Genomic DNA, 22,086 nt, shown 5'->3' with positions numbered 1-22,086 from the left:
GATATTACATATTATATAGGAAGTTTATTGATATCTTTGAGTCGACACAACATAATTTCATGACATCGAGTAGGAATTAGGACAAGCTACCAAGATATCTATCCTAGCACCCAATGTTAGCATTTGCTTTGGAGATGCTCTTAGATATTCTTTCCTTCCTTAATTACATTGTATCTCCTCCATTTTTAGGGTTCTGGATTTGTAGGGTTCTCGATTGAGGAGTGCAAGCTTTGTCAAACATTTCTTTGTATTTGTTCTTGATTTCTAGGGTTATTGATTTAAGGTTGGATCAATTCATTGGTGATTTAGGTTGGATCAATAAGCATCATTTGTAAGCTAGTTTTTTTGGTTGAGTGAGAAAGGTGACACACTTCACTCGTCACTCGGTAAAAACTATACTTCCGTACTTATCTACTTATACTAAACTTTCTTACTTAATCAATTTATGCTATTTTATTGATACATTACTTCATTATTTATATAGATAAACCTTTTTGGTTTAATTAGCAGCATTAAACTCAAAAATGCACGTTCATAATAAGGTACAAATTTGCCATACAATTAATTTATTCACCATTACCAACATTTGGTGTGCTACATTGAAGTTGTATTTGTAAAAAAAATCATTTTATTATTTATTTCATGGTGTTTAAGAAAAATCAATTATTACATTTGTTTGACCATAAAGCAAAGAGCAAACCAATACTTTCACATTATTCCACCAATTTGCATATACCATTTGACATATTATAATGTGTTTGTATATGTACCATTAAATATCTTTAGAACTTGGTAGAGTGATTTTAATTAGAGTATATGGATGTAGTAAATAGCTTCAAAATACAGACATGGAGCATCTACTCCCAAGTTCAAATGCTCCCTTATGAACAATAACATCAAAAAAATAGTAAACAAATTCAAAAAATAATAAACTTTTTTTGTGCAAACTTTGACAAATGTTTGTGTGCATGCAAAAGGTTATCATAAAATAACATTCCTGGAAATCGTGGTAAAAGAAACAAAATAGATGCTCCGAAAATGCCATTTTTGAAAGTATTTTGGAGTCTTGATTTTTTTTAAAAAAAAATTGCCATGACTTCCACAAATGTTATTTAGGGATGAAAATTTCCAAGCACGGAGAACATTTGTCAAAGTTTGGACCAAAATAATTTGAGAATATTTTAATTTGTTTTCATTTTTGTCCTAATTAACTATTCATTCCGAGCTCAAATGAGCTCAGGAGTAGAAGGGTACTTGGGAAGATGCAAGGGGTTCAAGACTGTGACGTTTAGCTGTAACTAAAGAGATATTTGTAAAGTGCATGAAGTGCGAATGAGTAGTCATCTCCTCATTGGCTCTCGCTTTAGCACGTCGATTTGGGAAGTTTAGTCTCTCAGTTAGCGAAGAATTTACCTCTGCCATTGTGTGCCAACCTGATCCAAAACTAGATCATGCATGGTAGCTCTCTCCTCCTTCTCGACTCGCTCTTTCTCTCTCTCGTGCAACTAACGTATAGGGTTTTACCCACACCACCTTCAATCTCGGAAGTCGCTGCAACCAGCTACCAGTGTACCAACCTGCTCACACACTAGTAGCCGACAAAAAGAAGAAATTGCGCATCACTTCCAAGCACTGCCACCTTGCCAGTGATAGCCGTGTGCCTCGTAGTTGTCACTGCCTGTCAGATGCGCCGCCATGGCAACGTTGGCCAAAACCACCTCGCAACGAGTAGTGCATCCAGCTAGATCCGCCTGACCCAACAAACATATTACATATTACATATTCGATCCACGCATGATGTCGAATCCACGCATGACCACCACCGACAAGACGCCCACCTCAGGCGCACTCTCAGAGGTTGATGGGGGCGTTGTCAATGGGGTGATACACCATGTCCTCCTACATCGCCAACGACAGCATGTAGAGGACGTCACCTGGTGAGGTTGATGGGTGCAGGTAAAGGAAAACCAACAAGGGAGGAAGGTCGAGCAATGGCAGGGGTGCACAAGACAACGGTTCAGTCGGTTGAGGCACCCTGGAGAGGAGAAAGAATCTACAACATCAGCTCATCTAAACAAAGATTCTGACGCTGTTCCAATCTCTTTTTTTTTTTATTCTTGTTGGGAATGAATCAATACAAGGACGCCCTTCCTATTAATTCAGGATTACAAAAACACACCCTAGACCTAAACTCTCTTTTCTCTCACATAGAATACATTCTACAAAAAATCTCTTTCAATGCTGCTGCTGGGGTTGCCAATGGAGTGTGACAAGCGAAACCCCAAAAAAGGACCCGACAAAAACAGAGTTCCTCTCGTCGCAATTCAATTCTTATCGCTCGACTCAGTCGCGCTACACTTTGAGCAGACCTGTATAACCAGACGACAGTGTACAACACCAGCCAACCAACTCAGGCAGAATCAATCAACCAATCGCATCATCATATAGGAAATCACACAATGTGCTACACCCGGGACACCTGACCGACGACTTTGCGCAATCTCATGCCCTTCCCTCCTTTTCTCATCTTCAACTCCGGTGGTGATGGTATAGCCAGAACCGGTGGCGCAGGGCTCTCAGCGCCGTCAGACCCCGTATCTCGCTAATCTCTGCACCACTGCTGGTTCCAGGGTGGACATGCACTGTTCCCAGCCGGCAGCTCCGAGCATCTAGGAGGAAAGAAAGATCACCGTCAGTTTCTTGCATACAGCATACACAAACTGAAACAACGACGACGAAAAGGCCCCGCTGTTTTTTACCTGCTTGTAGCCATTCAAAATCTGGGACACTTCATTGTGCAAACCTTCGCTTTTTATCTCCTGTGCACAGATAAAAGTGAGCTCATACATGCGACACTACTGTAGGTATACGGATGTAACAGAAACGACTAACTTACATTCCAACTTGCACAGGCCTGGCATACGTGGGCTAGTGAGCTCACGGCCCCTGTGGGGTTTGCTGCCACCTAGTAGTGCACACACAAGAGTTTTTGTTGTAAGTGACCATTCGCATCTATGAAGAGTGTTGTAATAGCAAGTATTATGTAAAGAGCTGCGAGTTTACCATTGCGCAAAGACCATGGAACGCATCCTCTTTCTCGAAATCATCTCTTATCCTGTACAAGAAGAAAATTAACTCCGAGAAGCATTGCACCAAAGCATAAAGAAAAAACATGCTCCACATCTCATATGCTGTCGAACTACAAACAACAAATCTTTGGCTATAGAATAAAGCTACAGAAGGAAAAAAGGTATGCTCACATGCACAAGGCGTTGCACCAGGCTTGCATGAAATGCTCCATATGAGGGGCCACAATGTCTGGACAGACCCATGAAAGCCTCCCGAGAGTGATTGCACTATTTTCAATGAGTGACTTGTTCAAGCTCTGTAAATGGCACGACACACAACACTTAGTTGAAATGATCAGTCGCCTAGAGAACATACATGATGGGGAAAAAGGCAATCACCTCTGGGGTTGTTAGAATAGGAACCAAGCATGAAACAACACTGATCACCACAGGTGAAATTTCTTTGCCAATCTGCCAAGGAATAGTCAGTTAGACATGGAAGAAATTTTACAGTAATAATGAGCACTAGAATGACTGGCTTTCAGACACAAAACAGAGAGCACCCACTGCCCACAACTTACACAGATAGATAAACAAAGGTACATGCTGACAAACTAGTCAAGACACACGCAATAATTATAGACGTCCAGTAAAAAGGACCATGTACAATATCACATAGTATTGCTAAAGTGGCACCAACCTTGATTGCTAATTCTCCAATGGCCCAACAAGCATTGTTAGCAACTGACACAGCATCCTTCACAGATTGTGGAGTCTAGATCACAGAAACAATGTGAGGAACAAATGGAGATAAAATAATGCTGGACCACAAAGAACATAGGCACTTAGTCACTTACCAATTGCTTTGCTGCAGCAGTAAGGAATTCTTGGAGCCGTGGCTGAAGATGTATAGGGCAGACCTATATACGAAAAGGTGTTATAGGCTCAAAATTGACATAGCGATGACAAAGATCAGTTTAGGAGCTTTGCAACCAACCCTAGAAATGTCGCCAAGAAGGGCCAGAGCACTTTGTCGAACATCAGGTGCCTCATCAACGCAGCATTGCAGAAGTAGATCTCTCAAGTTGCTTTGCGCAACCTAAAACAAAGATAAAGATAGCTTGCCCAATAAGAAAGTCTTCCTGGTATGATATAGTTTACTAACCAAACTCACATCAGTATTGTGTAATGGGTATGCGAACCTTAACGAGTGCATATTTTAGCATATTAGGAAGAACATGTACCACATGAGATTAATAAATTTAACTTTGTTTTCGCCATATAAGATGCCAAAACATGCAACCACCTCAAATTACTGAGGTAGTCATCGTTGAGAACTTGAGAGGTAGGCAACGTGAATATCATTGATGGGAGAGTTGAATTTACCAGGCTTTCTATACCGCCACCAAGTCCTTCTGTAAGCCCAGACAACAGGTCCAATGCACAGACAATGAACTCTTTATCATACAACGCACCTGCCGCAGCAGGATCAACCTGCATGTAGAAAGGAGATATCCCTCAAGCAACAGAATGGCATGAGCTTGTCTCTGATGTAATTAAACCCTATAGCATACTCCAGCAAAGATTGATGTTGAATTGGCAAACAGATTAATTTTTAAGTTGACCAAACTTAAGACTGGAACTGTTCACAGGATGTGTCTCTAATTAAGAACAACTTCATCAAGTGTTATTAATAATTCCTTACCATTAGTGACCAAAAAACACACATTAAGCATGCAGTGCTAAACACTGCACCATTAAGGCCTCAATTAAGACAAAAATTACTTGTTACAGCATGGGAATGTATTTGTGCCTTTGGGTGGTTAGACTTGATGTACAGATCACAGTAGATATTCAAGTTAAATCTAGCCTTATAGTAGGAAAAAAATTGCATACCTTTGCCAACTGCTGGGTTTGGATAAGACTGATGCACCTCACAAACACTGGCTCAGCAAACTGAGAAAATCCTGGTCCCAGTGCCTGAAAGGAAAAGGTTCATAGGAATTCCGAATGTTATTTTGAGTACAATAAGACGAGATTGAACAAAGGTTATTTCAAGGCCCACTCATCATGTCCCAACCCACAATGTAATTCAAAGTAATTCTACTTTAGTAGAACAAGAACTAAATCAGCAAACCATTTGGTGCAGCAGGAGTTGTATAGAATGACAGACATACGAGAGAACTTTACACATACTTGTGGTACAGTATCAAGATAAGCCACTGTTGGTGGTAATGAGTTGACAAAGCAGATTCCACACCAAATATACTTTTTACAGAACACTAGACAAACTAGAGAACTTCAGAGCAAATTTAGAATTCAAAACTACAAGATGGTCTTTCACAGATGAACAAATTAACAATACCTGTGCGATAGATGTAAAGCATTCAAGCAGCGGAAATAGATCCTTGTCAGAGTTGGGAAGTTGCTGCCACTTCGCGATTAATGGCGGCATAAATATATCAAGATATTTTGCCTGCATGACATTTTAAAAGGAATTAATAATCTCAACAAGGAACTAACACGCTGAAAAACTGAATGAGGAAACCATCAAAGAAATTTATTTGATAGTCAAAAGAGCAAGCAAAAGAGGCATTCATCAAATGTTGAACCTGGTTTAGCTCTGCTCCAACAGCATCAGCAAGGGTACCAAGAGCGTCATAGAGTATCCTAAGGTTCCGCCTCTGCTCAGAAGGAAAACATAGCATTAGAACTAAGAAAAGATAGACCCGGGACGGTACCTGTAACTTGCCCCGTTGCGGTATACAAGGTCAACCTCATGTTTGAGTCTAACTACCATGAACTTGGTAATGCGAGGTGGTCTTGTATACCAAAATGGAGGGAATAGCTGATTGCAAACTATGAATGTCAGAAATTTAATGAACCTGGTATTTTCCATATGCACACATAAGGTGCTGCAAAATGACTTCCAGTCGCGGTACTAGTTCTTCTGCTGCCTCCTGAAGAACAGAAACCAGTATTATGTATTAATTACACAAGATATCAGTGCAGGAAAACAATTCGAAAATAGATTAATAACCTCTTCAAGCGTTGCAAATGCAGAACAGGCAGCCTCCTGCACTCTTTTGTTAGTATCCAATATCCTTCTGAGCAAACCCATGAGGATCTTATCAAATTGTTCGCGGCCATTTGGATGGCCAAGGCTCTGCACCAGCAAAAAGAAGTGTCACAAGAAGTTGAAGAGATACAGATGTACAAACTGAGCACACAAACAAAGAACAAGTCCGCTTCAGTCAAACATTATCTGAAGTCCACAGTAGAACCTTTTGGGTACCTACCCCCGGAAAAATTAGAAATACGTACAGACCACTGGGTGTATACATTGAAGCGAGTAGTCCACCAATACAGGCTTAAATAGACAGCATATTAATATATTATACATGTACCAACGCAACCAAAAATGCTACATGTTCTAATGACGCTACATGGTCGGTAGAAAAAAATCAAGCCTTTGCAGTAAAAGGTATACTTCCAAACAGACGAGGTAGCATCAATACATATGATTATTCTGTTACCTGAACAATGAACTTGCTGTACCGGGAGAGGGTCCAGCAAGTAATACTCCGAATAAGAGGAAACTTATCATCAAGAAGTGGGATTAGGAAGGCAACCATCTGCAATTAAACAGAACATCTCAGAAAAGATACAGCAAATTGCAAGCAATGTAGAGAGATAGTTGAAGACAGGAAAAGTAATAATTGAACCACAACTCAGTAGAGTCCAAAATCTCACAGATAACAGACCATGGAAGAATGTGAAATTTATTATGCAGGAACTATTGATGCAACTGAATATGAAATTTATTATGCAGGAACTATTAATGCAACTGAATTTTTTAAAAGATTTTATCACATGCTGAGAAGAAAATTCTCAGATATGTTATAGAAGGTTCATGAGAAGCAAGTAATCAGGCTAATTATAATGCTTCTGAAGACTAAATTCAGGAAAATTATCAGCCACGGTCGTCTCAATATGATTTGATGCATGGCATGTGTTCTTACTGTTACCGAGGCTTAGTCAGGAGAGGAATTGCTTTCTTGCAACGTATATGGGGCTATGAATATGTCGCTGGTTACCTGTGGAAGGTGGGGATATAACCCAGTGATGCATCCCTCTGCTATAGCACCAATCGATAAAACAGCAGCTTCCCGCTCCTTCCAGGACTCATCATCTGTCCGAGCCAAATTTTGCTGCAAAATTGCAGAAGTTGATTTATGGTTATCCAACGGGTTCAAGAGCAGCACCAATTATAACAGAAAGGCCTTGAACACACACATGGGCCAAAAAAGCCTATCGTACCATAAATGGGTGAGATTATGCAAACTTCCAGTTACTAGAGACCTGCTGGCTACCGCAGTAACAGGTTTCAGGGTTTGGATTTTACAACTTTGACAACAGTGCAGCTTTAGATAATAGTAGCTTTAAGTTATCTGTGTCACTGACTACCAGCAGCCTACATCAAGACAAATCATAACGGGCACACTTAAGCCACTGTCCTGAATTGTTTCTAAGGAGCCTGGCCTACTCTACTTCTATGTGAACTCAAGGCCCATAGTAACTATTGTGGCCCCAAAGTGTTCTGTTTGACGCCACACTTGTGTTAGGCAAGTTTGACTTCCATAAGCGACCACTTTTTAGCAACTTGTCCCAGTCACATATTCTTGTTCAACTTTCGCTTAACTTGTGGCGACCAATTTACTCACACAAAATGGAAGGCTTGCCACACTTTGGCAAGAAAATTGTGGCCATTATAGTATTGAACCCAAGCATACACATGCTTTACAGGTTCAGGTCAGGAAAACTGTTACTCTGGGCGCTGTATTACTAACAGATTTACTTGCAATTGAGTAATAATTCAAGGCTTCAAGTCAGTGAAGCATTGCAACCTCAACTAAGATCAACAGTTTATAAGCTTTATAGTCTCCAGAACTACGAATAGATTACCTGAATCAAAGGCATTAAAGTCGGCAGAATGTCGTCTCCAAAAACATTAGAAAGGACATCCAACCCAGCAGCGCTACATTTCCGCAAGTTCCAAGCATTTACAGCATCATCATCATCCTGTCCATACGGTCATTAAGTTTTTGCAGCTTCAAATTAACAAGTAGGCAAAAGGTACTTAGGCGGCTTAAAAAATAAATAATGTTTCCAAACTCACATCATCTTCTCCATTTTCAGATCCATGCAATCGAGAGGCATGGAAACGGGGCTTCAAATCCTGTTACAGAATCATCTATATCTTATTTGAAGCAACAAAAAAGGGCAGAAGTCATAAAAATGTACAACTTATGATGAGGGCTATGGTAACTGTAAACTTACTGCCACCCTCCATTTCAAGACTGTTAATTTAATTTTACAGGAAGGCAAATTACAAAATGCATGCTAAAGCCATTGCATTGTTCTTAACATGCTATTTGTAAATACAACCAAAAGTAACTAACTTCTATGTGTTTCACAGTTCAAAATTACAGGACTATGTTCAATGCATTACAGCATTATACTGACCAAAAACACAAGTCTCATCCAAAATATAATTACAGATTACACATGAATAGAGCCAACCATTTAATCTAGCAGCTACCATTGAGAACATATAATTACAGATTACACGTGCATGGAGCCAACCATTTAATCTAGCAGCTATAACTGAAACATATAATTACAGAAAAAGAAAAGGTAACCAACCTGGTCCCTGTCCGGAAAGGATTCGTCTTCCTGAAAACACATAATATTTATCAGAGCATGCCACTATCACACAATAACCAGCTGAGACATGCAGGATATAAAGAAATTTACCACACACCTCAGCATCAGCGAGTGATTCATCATCGTCAGTGTAGACCATATTTGACACCAAAGTCTAGGAAATAAATACAAAGGGAAGATGTTAAAACGGTAGAAGACCAAAGATTAAGCAGCATTAGCTTAGACAAGGCAAATCATATACTGGTATTAAGCGTGGCAAGAACTCCCGCAGTCCTTCAGGGGGCATGCTAACATCACAATACGCTGACCTGAAAAGGTTTACTTATAGTCAGTCCTCTAATAAGTCAACACAATCATCAGTGGCTCATAGTTTATTTTGAACTTGAAGGATGTCAGCCGAATAAAATGTGAGAACAGATAGGCATGAGCACCAATCAATGTAAAAAAAATTATAGTACGAAATTTGAAGTTGACGTGTTAAATTTACCATGTTGACAGAACGCATACCAGAATTCACAAGCCTCCAGAGCAACTTCATCATCTGAATCTTTGTTAGCTTGCAGGATCAATTCAGTAACATTTTTCAAATGTGGCTGCAGTTTTGCTATTAATTGTCAGATTCAGCATAACCAACTGTGGCTACAAATTACTTGGTGACAGCAGCAAATGTAATCTAAATGGGTATCGAAGGAAATGATAAATTACCTCCAAAATTGATGGCCGCACTTCAACGAGCTGAACCCAGGCCGAGCAAACCTATCAAAGAAACAGGGAGAACAATCAAGACAAAAATGCAACTGAACAACTCAACTATGCTTAGCAGTATCCATACACCCTCATTATTAGCACTTGTGGACAAGTCGGCCATGTCCAGATCTCTACCAGCATAATAGGAATCTACTGAGTCATGCAATTGTTGCATTTATAGCATTTGAACCCTTATCAGTACAAGTCTACAAGATTACAAAGAAGTGCATGGATGCATGTGTAAATAAATCATTAAAATGAAATACTCCCTCCGTTCCAAATTACTCGTCGCAGAAATGGATGTATCTAGAACTAAAATACATCTAGATACATCCATATCTGCGACAAGTAATTCGGAACGGAGGGAGTACCAGTTTCCGGACGTCCGCTGAAGGATCCTTCACAAGGACGAATAAGCCCTGCAGGTACTGATCCATGGCCATATACAACGCCTGCATGTAAATCGAAATGGTTAGACAAAAAAAAGCAGGATTAGATAGACAGGGAGGGAGGGGCTCATACCGATGGCATCACCACGATATACTGGTTGATACAGCCCAGTGATAGTTTTCGAAGACTTGCATGGGGGGACTGGAAAAACTGAAAAGGCAATCATATAGGCTGTGTTAGAGGAAAACCCTGTAGGCGTGTTAAACTAGAGCGTACAAACATGTGCACCAGAGGCATGCTTGGTCAAAATATACAGGCAGCAAATTCATCAATTACAGGGTGTGCAAGTGGAAGTGCAAACCCTCTAGTTTAATAGTTGATAGCTACAGACGGAACACAAACCTGCAGCATCCGTGGCATGAATACATTAATTGGTCGTTCGGACAAGCCAGGAACATCAACATCAAGCTCTTCAGGAACATCTTCACATATCTGCGAGCAGAAACAAAAGCAAGCTTCTGAGCATACTAATCGTGTTCAGAAGTTAACACATACGATTTACATTGCTAGCGGAACTTCCCTAGATGTGGGCATTTGAAAAAGTCCATTCTTTTCTCAAGATGTACATTGTTTGAGAACATGTAGATTGTAAGTCAGAGTATATCTAATTCTGCGCTCCCAAAAAAGGGCAAGGTTTTTCGGTATGAAAATAACTACAAGTGCAGAAAGTATTTTTTGCAAAGCACAGATCGTCATGGTTTTGGACCAAAGTTTAGAGATTTCACTGAATATACCAAATGTACATGCAAATTGTTGTTCTGAAATTTTCTAAACATGTAAGTGCGCAAAAGCAACCAGGTGTGCATCCACCAATACATTTCCGACTTCCCTCAGACCATACAGCTGCAACTAGTGGTAGTTTTCTATGCACAGAACTAAAGATTAGAATCCAAACTCAAATATAGAAGGAGTGACGCATAGTACCTTGTAGATAGCATCCATAGCACCTTCCATATGATCCAGATCATTACTGTCCAAACATTGATGTAGAGCCTGAAACAACTCGATCCATCCAGTGACTCCAACAATTTGAAAGAGTACACTGATAACAGTTCCAACTGTGGACCTAATTGCCCTGTTAGTTGCCCCTATACATGGCAACAACTCGGATTTGATGTATTGCTGAGATGATGGAGGCATGGAAACGAAAGCCGCTCGCAGATTATTTTTCAATAGAAGACCGGCAGCTTGCCGTACTTCAAAAGATTTTCCCTGATATAGGCAGAAGAGTTACCCAGATGTCAGCAAGAACAATATACAGTAGCTGGCTATGTTTTTAAGGCGGTAAGGCGATCTAAGGCGCTGGGGGGCGCCTTATCGCCTAGGCGACGCCTAAGCGCCTAAGGCGGACGCCTAAGCGCCTAAGGCGGGCATATTTGTAAGGCGCTGGCGGGGCGCCTTATCGCCTAAGCGTCGCCTAAGCGTCCAAGGCGGGACGCCTTAAAAACAGAGGTAGCTGGACTAACAATCAAAACCATGTAAGGGATTCAGGACCAAAACTAACTGCAGATCTAGGCAGGTTGACAATCAACAGCTTACTGAAAGCTAAATCTACATGAGATGTGATCCCGTATAAAAAGGGATAAAATATTATTCGGAAAAGAAATCTAACAAAAAAGGAAACCCTGTCTTCTCGTCTTAACTTTTTTTAAAGTCTTCTCATCCTAACTTGGTGCTTTCATTAAACATAGAACATGACAGAAGCTGCGAGATATGATACAGTTAATTGTTTAATATATTTATGCCTGAGTTGCTATCTGATATAAAATTTAAATTTGGCAATAGCATTACATGTGCAATGTGCCAGTTCACAGATGGGAAAGTTACATAGAAGATCATATTCAATAAATTATTTCTTCAATAGTACCCGAGACCACGTTATCATTGCATACATGTGTTCTACCAAATCCTTGAAGCATAACAGATTGCTTCAATTCTATCTGTACCTCTAGCTAGCACGCAAGAGCGGTGTTCTAAATAGCTGTCGACCCACCTTTGAGCACATATGGTGCTGTCTGAGCCCACCATAAGTCAAACCTCGCTAACAATACATATAGAATATAGATCAAGCAACTAAGTGGATACGCATCGAATTTCCAGGACCATGTGCCTTTCATTCAATCACTTGATTCGCAACTGTAACTGATTTGACCGTTCATCCATAAATCATGTGCGTCTGCGCTGGCAGGTGGTATAGACACAAAACAGTAACGCCCTCAGAGACTCGGTGTCAGCCAAAATAACTTAATCAAGAGCGGACGCATTACACGTTTGCAGAACCCCAATTAAACCCGGCCCCGTAGCAGCACGACAAATTGACCACCACCAGCACATTTGTTCAAACCAAAGAGCCGCACCACGAAACCCTCGCTGATTGGTTCAGCGGATTCATCGGACACACCCGTTGAAAATAAGCAGGCAATGCAGAAACTGAAACTCCATATGAAACCGTCAAATCTATGCAGCAGCCAAGCGGATGCACTCAGCATTTCGCCCCCAAAACCCCAGATGCTATTGCCATTCTGTCAGCTGTGGGTTATCACATCGGAGCCAATCCGAGCCATATCCCACCAATCAGACATTGCGAGAGCCCTAGCGGCGACAGCAGCGCGACATCAGATCGAAACAGGCAGCGCGCAGGCGGGGACCCCATTATTATCCAGTCCCTGGAGCATCAGAGGGCGGCTTGGACTAAAACCCTAGCGCGACGGGGCACGGGAAGCAGGCGAGCGAGCCAGCGACGGAGGAGGGGAATAAGGGGGGGCGGCGGCCGGAGACGGCGTGCTGCTACCTGTCCGCGGGCGAGGAGGAAGACGAGGTAGTTGTTGAAGTCGGGGAACTGGGCGTAGTGCTGGAGCTGCTGCCAGATGCGGGCCTGGTCCGAGTTGGGGGAGATGTGCGCCTCCAGCACCGCGCAGATCTCGCGCAGCCCCTCCTCCTGCGGCTGCCACAGCGCCGCCGCCCCGGTCGCCATCGCCGACGATGCGCCGGAGGCGTGGGTTGGGTGGCGTCGGGAGAGCGGGTGCTACGGCCGACGAGGCGGGCGAAGGGGAAGGGAGCGGGGGAGGAGTGAATCGGCGGCGGCGGGAGGCGGAGGGGAATCGATCGTCCAACCACAGCGGGCCAAGTAGTGCTGGAGGAGGAGCAGCAGGGATGGGGGAGGAAGAGGCGCAAGGTAAGTTTATAGATAGGGTCTTTGCTTCTTCCCATTTTGGTCTTTTCTTCTTGCCCTTGTTGTGATTGTTTCGGCTTTTTTGGAAGGGGTTGAATGCAAATGTGTGTGCCATCATCATTGTGGCAAATTAAGGTTCTACTACTTGTGCTTTTCACATGCAAGGAAACTAAAATATCTCCGGCTCATGGTGGAGAGACCAAATCCTTATGTGAAATTTTCAAATTGAGCATAGGTGGTGATTAGTTGTTGGCCGACTCGCGTCCCCTCGCAGCCGGATGGATGCTCGTTCTCGCTCACACGTCATGCATCTCGCCCCTTGTTTCTTTCGGCATCGACGCTAGGGTTTGACATTCTGTTTCTAGCAGATTATTATTTTCTTTTGAAACCCTTTTTTAGGCCTGGTTGAGCCCGACACCCGGTACAAGATTTTAAACTTGGTGTGTTGTTCAGATCGTTTTCCCTTTTGTCATCAAATGGATGTCCGCCGTCGCCTGTACAGGCATGTCCCTCCTCCTCGCTCACATCTCCCTCCAATGAAACCCTCCTATCCCGAGCCTACTGAACCATCTCGGTCTAAATAAAGGCCATCGTGTCGTCGACTCGAGCTCCATATCTTCCTTCACACCCACTGAACATACGTGTCTAGAAAAAGTCCCTAGCAAACCAAACAGGGTGGGACTTTTTTGGAACTTTTTGCTAAAAGTCCTTAGAAGCACCTCCTTGAGAGTCTTTTTCAAAAAGTCCAGGGACTAAAAAAAGTCCTAGGACTAGAGAAACAAACACCACCTAAGACGAAGCGTAGGCTTGATAGGCTTGATTGTGCATGCAACAACTTGTAAACTTACATCTTGTTAGATATTTTCCTACTCACATCCCGCAAAAAAGAAACTCACGTTTTCTGCATCCGTTTCTAGCCATGTTTGTTTGCCACACGGTGGGATGCTCCACGTGGCCGAGAACCAATTGGCGTCTCGACTCGACCGTGCAGGCGAACAGTAAAAACACTCGCTGCGGTCGGTCGCCGGTGCAAGTGTCAACTCGAACAGTGCAGTGCAGTGCATGTTCCCTCCGTGGAGCTCATGTGCAAATAAACTACTGTACGTAAAAATTACTGCTGGCTGCCTCTTTCTTTCTTTACCCTTTTCACTGTCACCGCACTGTGAGTGGCCAGCTAGCTAGCTAGATTCCAGTCCAAAGAGAGAATGACAGTGTCTGGCTGGCTGGCTATCAAAAACGTGCGCGCGCACACACACACGCACAAGGGAACAAATTCCCTAGGTGAGTGAGAAGAGAACATTCTCTTCTCTCACAAATCACATCAGGAATGACATGACACCACGCGGATTAATCGGAAGATGAAGGCATTAGACACTAATAAGCATCGTAGATTAGATAGGTGTGCCGTTAATGATGGATTACTACTGCTGCTCATCGATTGGTTCAAGGCCAGCTTAATTTTTTGCAGGATCATGGTATTTTTTTTATGGTTACAAAATGCAGTGAGTAGTAAAGCGGACGCACGGTCTCTCGATGAAAAGGCGGGATGGTTTACGGCTGAAATTTTTCACTGGGTACGGACGCAAAGCAGAGCCGTATAAAAAGGCAAAGTCGAGGTGTGTCAATCGATCATTGTGGATGAGACCGAGGTAAAAAGAAGAGGGCGCGCTTAATAGAGATGCAACAAGCCACAATAATGAACAAACGTAGGTGAGTCGTGAAAAGTAACAGTAGTAGGTGAAGGAAGGAGATGATTGGGAGGCACCAAAGCTTTTGGTTTCACCCGCAAAAAAAAAAAACACAAAGCTTTTGGTTCCTCCTGCCGTCCTATATATCGTGTCGTCCTACACGTCATAATCAAACGTCACGTGCTCACATTTCACCCATCTCAAATTTCCAGTATTTATTTATTATTTATTATTATTATTAAAAAAATGAAAGTGGCGTCAGGGCATCTCTAAATGCTGACCCTTAAACCACCCGTATCCATCTGGAGTGGGTTGTGTGTACGTGTTTGGCCATCCAACGTGTACCGCACCCTCTCGGTCCCCTTTTCTTTCACTCCGCCCCCGCTCCCCCTTCCTTTCACCCACACTCTCATCGTCCGACGCCGCCCAAGCATCCTCGGACATCCACATGCCCCACTCACGCACCTGCCTACCATGCACTCCGTTGCTGTCCATCCAGAAATTCCTCAGCAGTCAAGTACCCTCCCCACCCTTGCCGATGCCGTCCATGACGAACAACACGCCTGGCAGGTGTTCGGTCAAATGTCATTGAGTTTTTTTCTTGAACTTCTTGTTGTTTTCTAAAGAAGCACGATGACAGGGTGCTTGGTGATCGAGAATGGGTTGATGTGCGATGCGTGGTTGGCTATTTCTGCAGACTTTGTAGACATGAACAAGGGCCCGGCCTTTTGGCAAAGCTTGACGTGGTTGGCCATTTCATAAGCGAAGGAACTTTCCGTCGTATGATATGCAAGTCATCCATGAATGCAGTGTGACGTCGGTAACACATCAGCTGTACACCATCTGCAACTCCGTCATGAAGTTTTATGGTCCGATTCACTAAGTGGAGACAAGGTGGCCATTGGGCTCATCAACCATGGAGATAGTAAGTGTTACTTCATGTTACTCTACATGTTGATTATTCATTCATTCACTCAATGCTGCTCTATGCGTTGTAGAGCTTGCACGCGCTGCCATCATGTACTACAAGACCGAGGACAGGTCATTCACGTGTAGGAGATATGCCCTAGAGGCAGTAATAATAGTTATTTTGTATCTCCTGGTTTGTAATGAAGGTTTATGTTCCATGCTATAACTGCAATGATTCTCGAGTCTGCAAATAAAACAAGGCTTGGAGGGAAACTCATGTGCACGTGTGGATAATAAACGGTAAAATGTATTCCTAGTCAAGCCTCTATGACTGGCTCAAGTATTGCATGATGATCCTGTTTTCCTGATCATGGGCATGACTATGCCGGAAATTTTGAGGGCACAATTGTTAGTAGAACACATGTTTTAATCGACCCAATATGATGTTATGCTATGAGATACTTTCGTCACAAGTTAATGGTTAATAACACAAGAAAGTTAATGTTTGCATAATTCCTTAGACCATGAGAGTATCGAGTTTCTTCGTACTTGCTTCGTGAACTTTGGGGTTTGTTAAACGTCATCCGTAACTGGGTGGCTATTACGGCGGCTTATGGGTTCACGAAAAAGTATGGCAAGTAACGAGATAGCTCAAGATTGGGATTTGCTCCTCCGACGATGGAGAGATATACTCAGGCCCTCTCGGTGTAACGGTAACCATCATCGTCTGGCCAAACACCTTGTGATTTGATCACTGGGATGCCGGAACACGGAAACGAGAAAAGAGAACAAAACCGGTAACGGGGTAACTTGCATGGTGGACAAAGTGTTGGCCCACAGGAATGCAATAAATCTCACCTCGGGTATTTGTGACATATCGCGAAGCAACAGGAATAGCGCACAACAACTGGAGGTTCACTCGAATATTTCATTCGTGTGGGTATAGGGGTCAATATGGGTGTCCACGGCTCCGATGTTGATCATTGATCGAAAGGGGTTCCAGGTCATGTCTATACTTCACCGAACCTCTAGGGTCACACGCTTAAGGGTCATCTATCTGCTGAATACTAGACGGGGAGTCTGAGAGAAAGTCACCGGAAAAGTTTCGGAGACAACGAAAGAGTTCCGGAGAGAGAACACCGAAAGAATTTCGGTAAAACCGAAAAGTTGTTTCGGAATATATTATTAGGTCAAAATGGTTTCGGCACTCACATGGAAATTCTTAGAGGGCCCCAGAATTGGTCTGGGAACTTTTGGGAATTTTCGGAGAGAAAACCCGAAAATGTTCCAGAGTTGCCGTAACCGTCGTTGTTGCTTTTCGCTGATAAAAATCACCACACCGAAAATGTTTCGGATCATGCCCAGAATAATTTTAGAGGGTGCCGGAAATGTTCTGGGAGCTTCCGGATTTTTTCAGAAAAAATGTTTCACAGAAAACATCTTGTCTCAACACGAGGGGACAAGATCCCACGAATCGGGGGTTACATGTTTGGTGGCTTTTTGTCTAGAGAGCACCCATGTTTCTAGGAGACATGTTGGTGGCTTGTTGCCCCCCCCCCCATTGGAGGGGGCAAGGTTGTGGCTGGCCAAGGGGGTGCCTCCATGGTGTCCCCTTGGTGCCCCACTTGAGTTACCATTTCACCCTTCATGTGGGACATGTAGCATGTGTGTTTTGGTATTTCCTCCACCCCCCCACCCCTTGCCTTGGCCTATAAAAGAAGGAGAAGGGGCTGCCATTCTCCTCATCCCTTGCTCTCATACACATGCCATGCATTATGTGGCTTCTTCTCTCCCTCTCACGAAAAGAGTTTCGTAGAGCCGTAAGGCTGTCTGGGTTCCGGCAGGAACTAGTTCTGGACGGCAAAGCCCTGCCGGATAGCTGACACCGTATGTGTGCAACCCCGTAGAGAGGTCATAGTTTCGGTCTTTTGCCCAAGGGGCTGTTCGAGTGTCCTCCCGAAGGGCTGTCCGAGTCTCCGTTCGAGTTTCGAGGGTCCTCCCAAAGGGTTGTCCGCGACATCGTCCGGGGGACTGTCCGACCGCCTCCCGAAGGGCTGTCCGGCGAGGGAGTACATCCTCGCAGTTGGGAGGTTGTAAATCCTAGTTGCGGGGATCTGCACCAACGATCTCCACCTACTCTTCTTCCGCTGCGCTTCGAGTCGGTACGGAACAGATCAAACCTTGTATGTAGTCTCCATAGTGGTCCTGGGCGTGCTCACTATACCGATTTTTTTTGTTTCCTGTCGCATTCCCCTACATCACGCACATACATTGTTGGATGAAGCTCAAGGGGCAGTTTGACTCTACTATTGTTGAATTTGTGTGAAACGACATGATGAAGAAGAAGAGGTTGGTCATTGTCGTTGCTCCCGGCGATAGCGACGAGGCGACGGTGGCGAGGTTTGCGCGGGAGCATCCGGAGAATCTCCTGGCCGAGTGAGAGTTCTACTGGAATCACGAAGAAGAAGAAGAAGAAGAAGAAGAAGAGTTTGACTCGGATGAGTACTAGGAGCCCTCGGAGAGGGACGACGAGGTGCGACGACCCCAGCAAGGGCGAGTTCTGGGAGCAGTTCAAGTGCTCCGACGAGGACTAGTTTCATCTTCGAGTAGTAGTAATTTGATGGATGTAGTAGCAGCCGTTTAATTTATGCTTTATTTTAAACTATGTTTAATTATGTTTGAAATGAAGTAGTACTTGAATTTGTTATGTTTGAATTCTTGTTTCAAATGAAGTAGTAGTTGAAGTTTCATGTTTTTACATCTTCAATTTGCATCATCTATTGAAGTTCACTTTTACATCACCAATATGCATCATCTATTGAAGTTGCCTTTTTCTTGGAGATGTAAAATGCACTTTTTGATGATGTAAATTATACATCTCCTAGTTTTACATCTTCAAATTTACATCATCTATTGAAGATGCTTTGAGGTACCAAGCACGACGCCTTATCCCTACGAACAACAAGCGCGGTGGTGTTGGTACCCACTAACCCATAGATTTTTATTAAACAAAAAAGCTTTGTCAAGCGCAGTGCAGTTCAGGAACACTGGCCCAATGTTTAGAGCAACTCTAGCAGGCCCCTTAAACCGGGATAAGGGCCGAGAAAAAACGGGCGCGTATTCTCTTTTACCGCTCGGGTTACCAGCTATGTTCGGCTGCAGCCGATTTCGCCCCTCAAACCGTAAAACCACACGATGCAATTGACCATGATTTTGACAAATAAAACACAAATTCGGAGAGCTCAAACACAGTTTTGACAACATAGAACATAGTTTTCGCACCACAAACCCAAAAAAATCTCATCCATCATCACTCCATCATCATCACAAGATGAAATCTTCACCGCCACCATTGGCACCACCACTTGCTGAACCACCACCGAACATTGGCACTGCATCGTCTCTTGCGGCTATCCTCCTCCTCCTCTCCAAGATCTACAACCTTGCAATATCATGCCATTCTTTGGTGACCTCATCCATCTCATTTCGATTCATCATCATAATCTTGTTATCCTCGGTAAGAAGCTTGGCCATGGCTTTGTTCTCGTATGCTATGGCTCTTCTCTCCTCAATGGTGGCCTTGCACATGGTCTCCTCCTTGAGTAGTTACCACTTCTCTTGCTTCTCTTGAGCCTTCTTCTCGGCCAACTCCTTTTTTGCCTCCAATGTCAATAGCTCATTGGACTTGACCATGTGATCTAGCTTGTCCTGCAAGCTTGAAGCCTTCGCTTCCTTCTTGATCTTGTCCTTGTCCTTTCTGTTTCCATCGGGCTTGTTCTTGTTTCTTGGGCCATCGTCATCTTCATCTTCATCATCATCAATCTTGGTGAGTGCACGTCTCTTTGATGGGGATTCTTTGTCAATCAACTTCCACTTTCTCGCTTTCCTTGAGAAGTTCCCAACACAATGCTCTAGTTGAAATGCCTTCTTACCGAAAGCTTCCATGTCTTTGTACCCCTCTTGCGCAATTTTGTCCTACAAAATGAAAATAATGTCAACTTATGCAACCACTCCGACGGCTACAAAAGATTTGCACAACTTGGGACATGAAAACAAACTCACATAGTCGGATTCAATGGTGCCACTTGGAGGTGCATTGCTGACTCAAAGAAGAAGAAGACGACACTATAGAGCGAGGAAGCATGAAGAAAGAAACAATGTGATGCATGCAAACAAGAAATCAAAAACAGGTTTGCATTGTGCTAGTAGTGTAAAAATAAAGACAAGTGGCATGGAGTTTTTGAACCTGAGCTCACATGCTCTCTAATGAACAGTAAAACCCGAAAAATAGTAACAAATAAAAAAAATCTGATTTTTTTGTGTGTGGTGAAATGACATTCATCAAGCATCGCATGCACAAGAAAACAGGCGGACCCCAGATGCACGCGCGCTCAGGCAACGGGGACGCACGCATGGGCGCTCTGCCTTTTTTCCTCCATCTGCTGCTGCTTTCAGTCCTTTTGTTGTTTCTTTATTTATTAGCGGCGGCAGCGACGAGTCTGCTTAAACAAAACAAAACTTGCTTAAACACGTATTCCCTTTCGTCCGGAATTATTTGTCACAAAAATAAATAAAAGTATATTTAGAACGAAAATACATTTAGATACATCTATTTATAGAAAAGTAATTTCGGACAGAGGGAGGAAATACGCACATACATCAGGGAAGACGGCTTTGCTTTTGCGTAAAGGGCGGGGCGAGGGATTGTTCCCTGCCACTGCGGCACACCTACAGCACATAACCATGCATCAGTACAGAGGTTGGATGGGATGGGGATGGGATGGCCATGCCATGGAATATATACTCTTTGTTGCCAACAAGCAAAAAGGATTTAGTACGACCTTAAAGCAAAGCCTCCTCCTCCCTCTGGTGAGTTCACTCAGTAGCATGCAGCATCTAGTGCAGTGTACTAGTGCTCACTCACTCACTCACTCACTCGGTACTCCTGCGGCACACCTACAGCACATAAACATGTGCTGTGAGTGTGAGTGTGTGGTGACATGATTGGCTGCGGTCACTGCATAATCTCGCTCGGTACTCCTACGCTGGAGCACAAGATTTGCTACTGTATCTCAAGCAAGAGGCGCAGCAGCAGATGACAAGATCCAACTAGGTTTGGTCTTTGGTGCGAGCCACCAAGCCATATCCATCTGGCCTCCTCATCCTGCTGCCGCTGCTCTTGCACTACCTGCTGCAGCAGCAAACCTGAACAAGTGAGCTAGGAGGAAAGAAAGGCTCGCTGTCTGCATGCATGCTCCAGGCGGCACGTACGTGGCGGCCCTACCTAGGAATAGGATGGATCATGATCGTGGATGTGGATGTGGAGATGCATGATGAGATGGACGACGGCTTTCTTACTGCCTTTTGTGACTTTTTACCCTACCACGCATGCATCATGGACGAGCCAACATGCCACACAAACTGCACACCGGCAAGTAAATATGGTGTTGATCGTGCACAAATACGTGTTTTCATAAAAAAATACTGGTCACGTTGCACGGTTACACGCTCGCTCGTTCCTGCAAGTTATAAGTGTCAACTTGAATAGCGTGCTAGACACTGCTAGTGCAGTGCAATGCTTGTGCTTTCTATCCGCCGAGCTCATGTGAAAATTTAAAAAGTTGCTACATCTAGCTTTTTCTTCTTCTCCTTTTCATGGAAAAAAAGTTACTACGTAGTACTAGCTAGCTAGCTGGTGTATATTCCTTTAACCCCTTTTTCACTGGGCATGCACTGCACTTTGAATGGATAGATTCCATCCTGTCCAAACAAAGCTGACGCTGGCTGTCAAAGCACCAAAAGGAACAAACAAATAGTCCCTGAGTGAGTGAGAACATTCTTTCCTCTCGCAAATCACATCAAGCATGACTTGACAGGACGCAAAATAATTAGCAGTACGGGCACTAATCATCATGGATTAGATTAGATATATACGTGCCACTAATCGTACGTACTACTCATATGTTGTTGTGCTGATTAGTTAAAGGCCAGCTTGTCGAAAGATTGATTGATGGCCGTGGCCAGATGGACGGATGATTGCTCACTCGTGAGTTTCTTTCCCAACTCTTCTAAACTGTCATCCGCTCAACTTTATAATCAATGTCTCCGTCTCATAATATAAGAGCGTTTTTGGCACTAAAGCAGTGTCAAAAACACTTCTATATTATGGGATGGAGGGAGTATATATTAAAATCCACACGGTCGAATGATTCAGTGCTGAAGAAATCCTCATACAAATTGATCAAACAATACATGAAAAACAAAGCAAAAAGATTGGAAGAAGCACACAAGAGGTCGAAACGCCACAAGAAAGACATAGTAAGAC

General features: G+C 43.4%; 1 protein-coding gene across 1 annotated transcript; it reads right to left on the bottom strand.

Moving 5' to 3' along the window:
* Nucleotides 1-2,084: 2,084 nt before the first annotated feature.
* LOC119357309 (transportin-1) lies at nucleotides 2,085-12,966 on the bottom strand. Its single transcript, XM_037624308.1, has 29 exons — nucleotides 12,784-12,966; nucleotides 10,917-11,204; nucleotides 10,335-10,424; nucleotides 10,065-10,142; nucleotides 9,914-9,994; nucleotides 9,501-9,551; nucleotides 9,303-9,388; nucleotides 9,037-9,103; nucleotides 8,893-8,949; nucleotides 8,775-8,804; nucleotides 8,248-8,307; nucleotides 8,034-8,150; nucleotides 7,166-7,279; nucleotides 6,605-6,703; nucleotides 6,109-6,234; nucleotides 5,954-6,028; nucleotides 5,681-5,752; nucleotides 5,434-5,544; nucleotides 4,965-5,048; nucleotides 4,455-4,562; nucleotides 4,066-4,167; nucleotides 3,926-3,988; nucleotides 3,769-3,843; nucleotides 3,468-3,539; nucleotides 3,261-3,385; nucleotides 3,064-3,115; nucleotides 2,897-2,965; nucleotides 2,760-2,819; nucleotides 2,085-2,669 (listed from the first exon to the last, which is right to left on the bottom strand). The coding sequence occupies exons 1-29, from the start codon at nucleotides 12,964-12,966 to the stop codon at nucleotides 2,586-2,588; spliced, it is 2,679 nt and encodes an 892-aa protein (XP_037480205.1). The 3' UTR covers nucleotides 2,085-2,585.
* Between the last annotated feature and the right edge of the window lie 9,120 nt (nucleotides 12,967-22,086).

This window comes from Triticum dicoccoides, chromosome 2A (assembly GCF_002162155.2).
Source record: "Triticum dicoccoides isolate Atlit2015 ecotype Zavitan chromosome 2A, WEW_v2.0, whole genome shotgun sequence".
Classification (NCBI taxonomy): domain Eukaryota; kingdom Viridiplantae; phylum Streptophyta; class Magnoliopsida; order Poales; family Poaceae; genus Triticum; species Triticum dicoccoides.
The sequence above is the reverse complement of the archived record's forward strand: the minus strand, read 5'-3'. Positions and strand labels throughout refer to the sequence as shown.

Bases quoted from the DNA above. Each gene is read 5' to 3' on its own strand.
- LOC119357309 (XM_037624308.1), bottom strand. From the start codon at position 12,966: ATGGCGACCGGGGCGGCGGCGCTGTGGCAGCCGCAGGAGGAGGGGCTG. The intron at 8,950-9,036 runs GTATATGATTTG...TTTATTTCCTAG, and splicing joins TCTTGCCACGCTTAATACCA to ACTTTGGTGTCAAATATGGT. The intron at 2,820-2,896 runs GTAAGTTAGTCG...ATCTGTGCACAG, and splicing joins AGGCCTGTGCAAGTTGGAAT to GAGATAAAAAGCGAAGGTTT.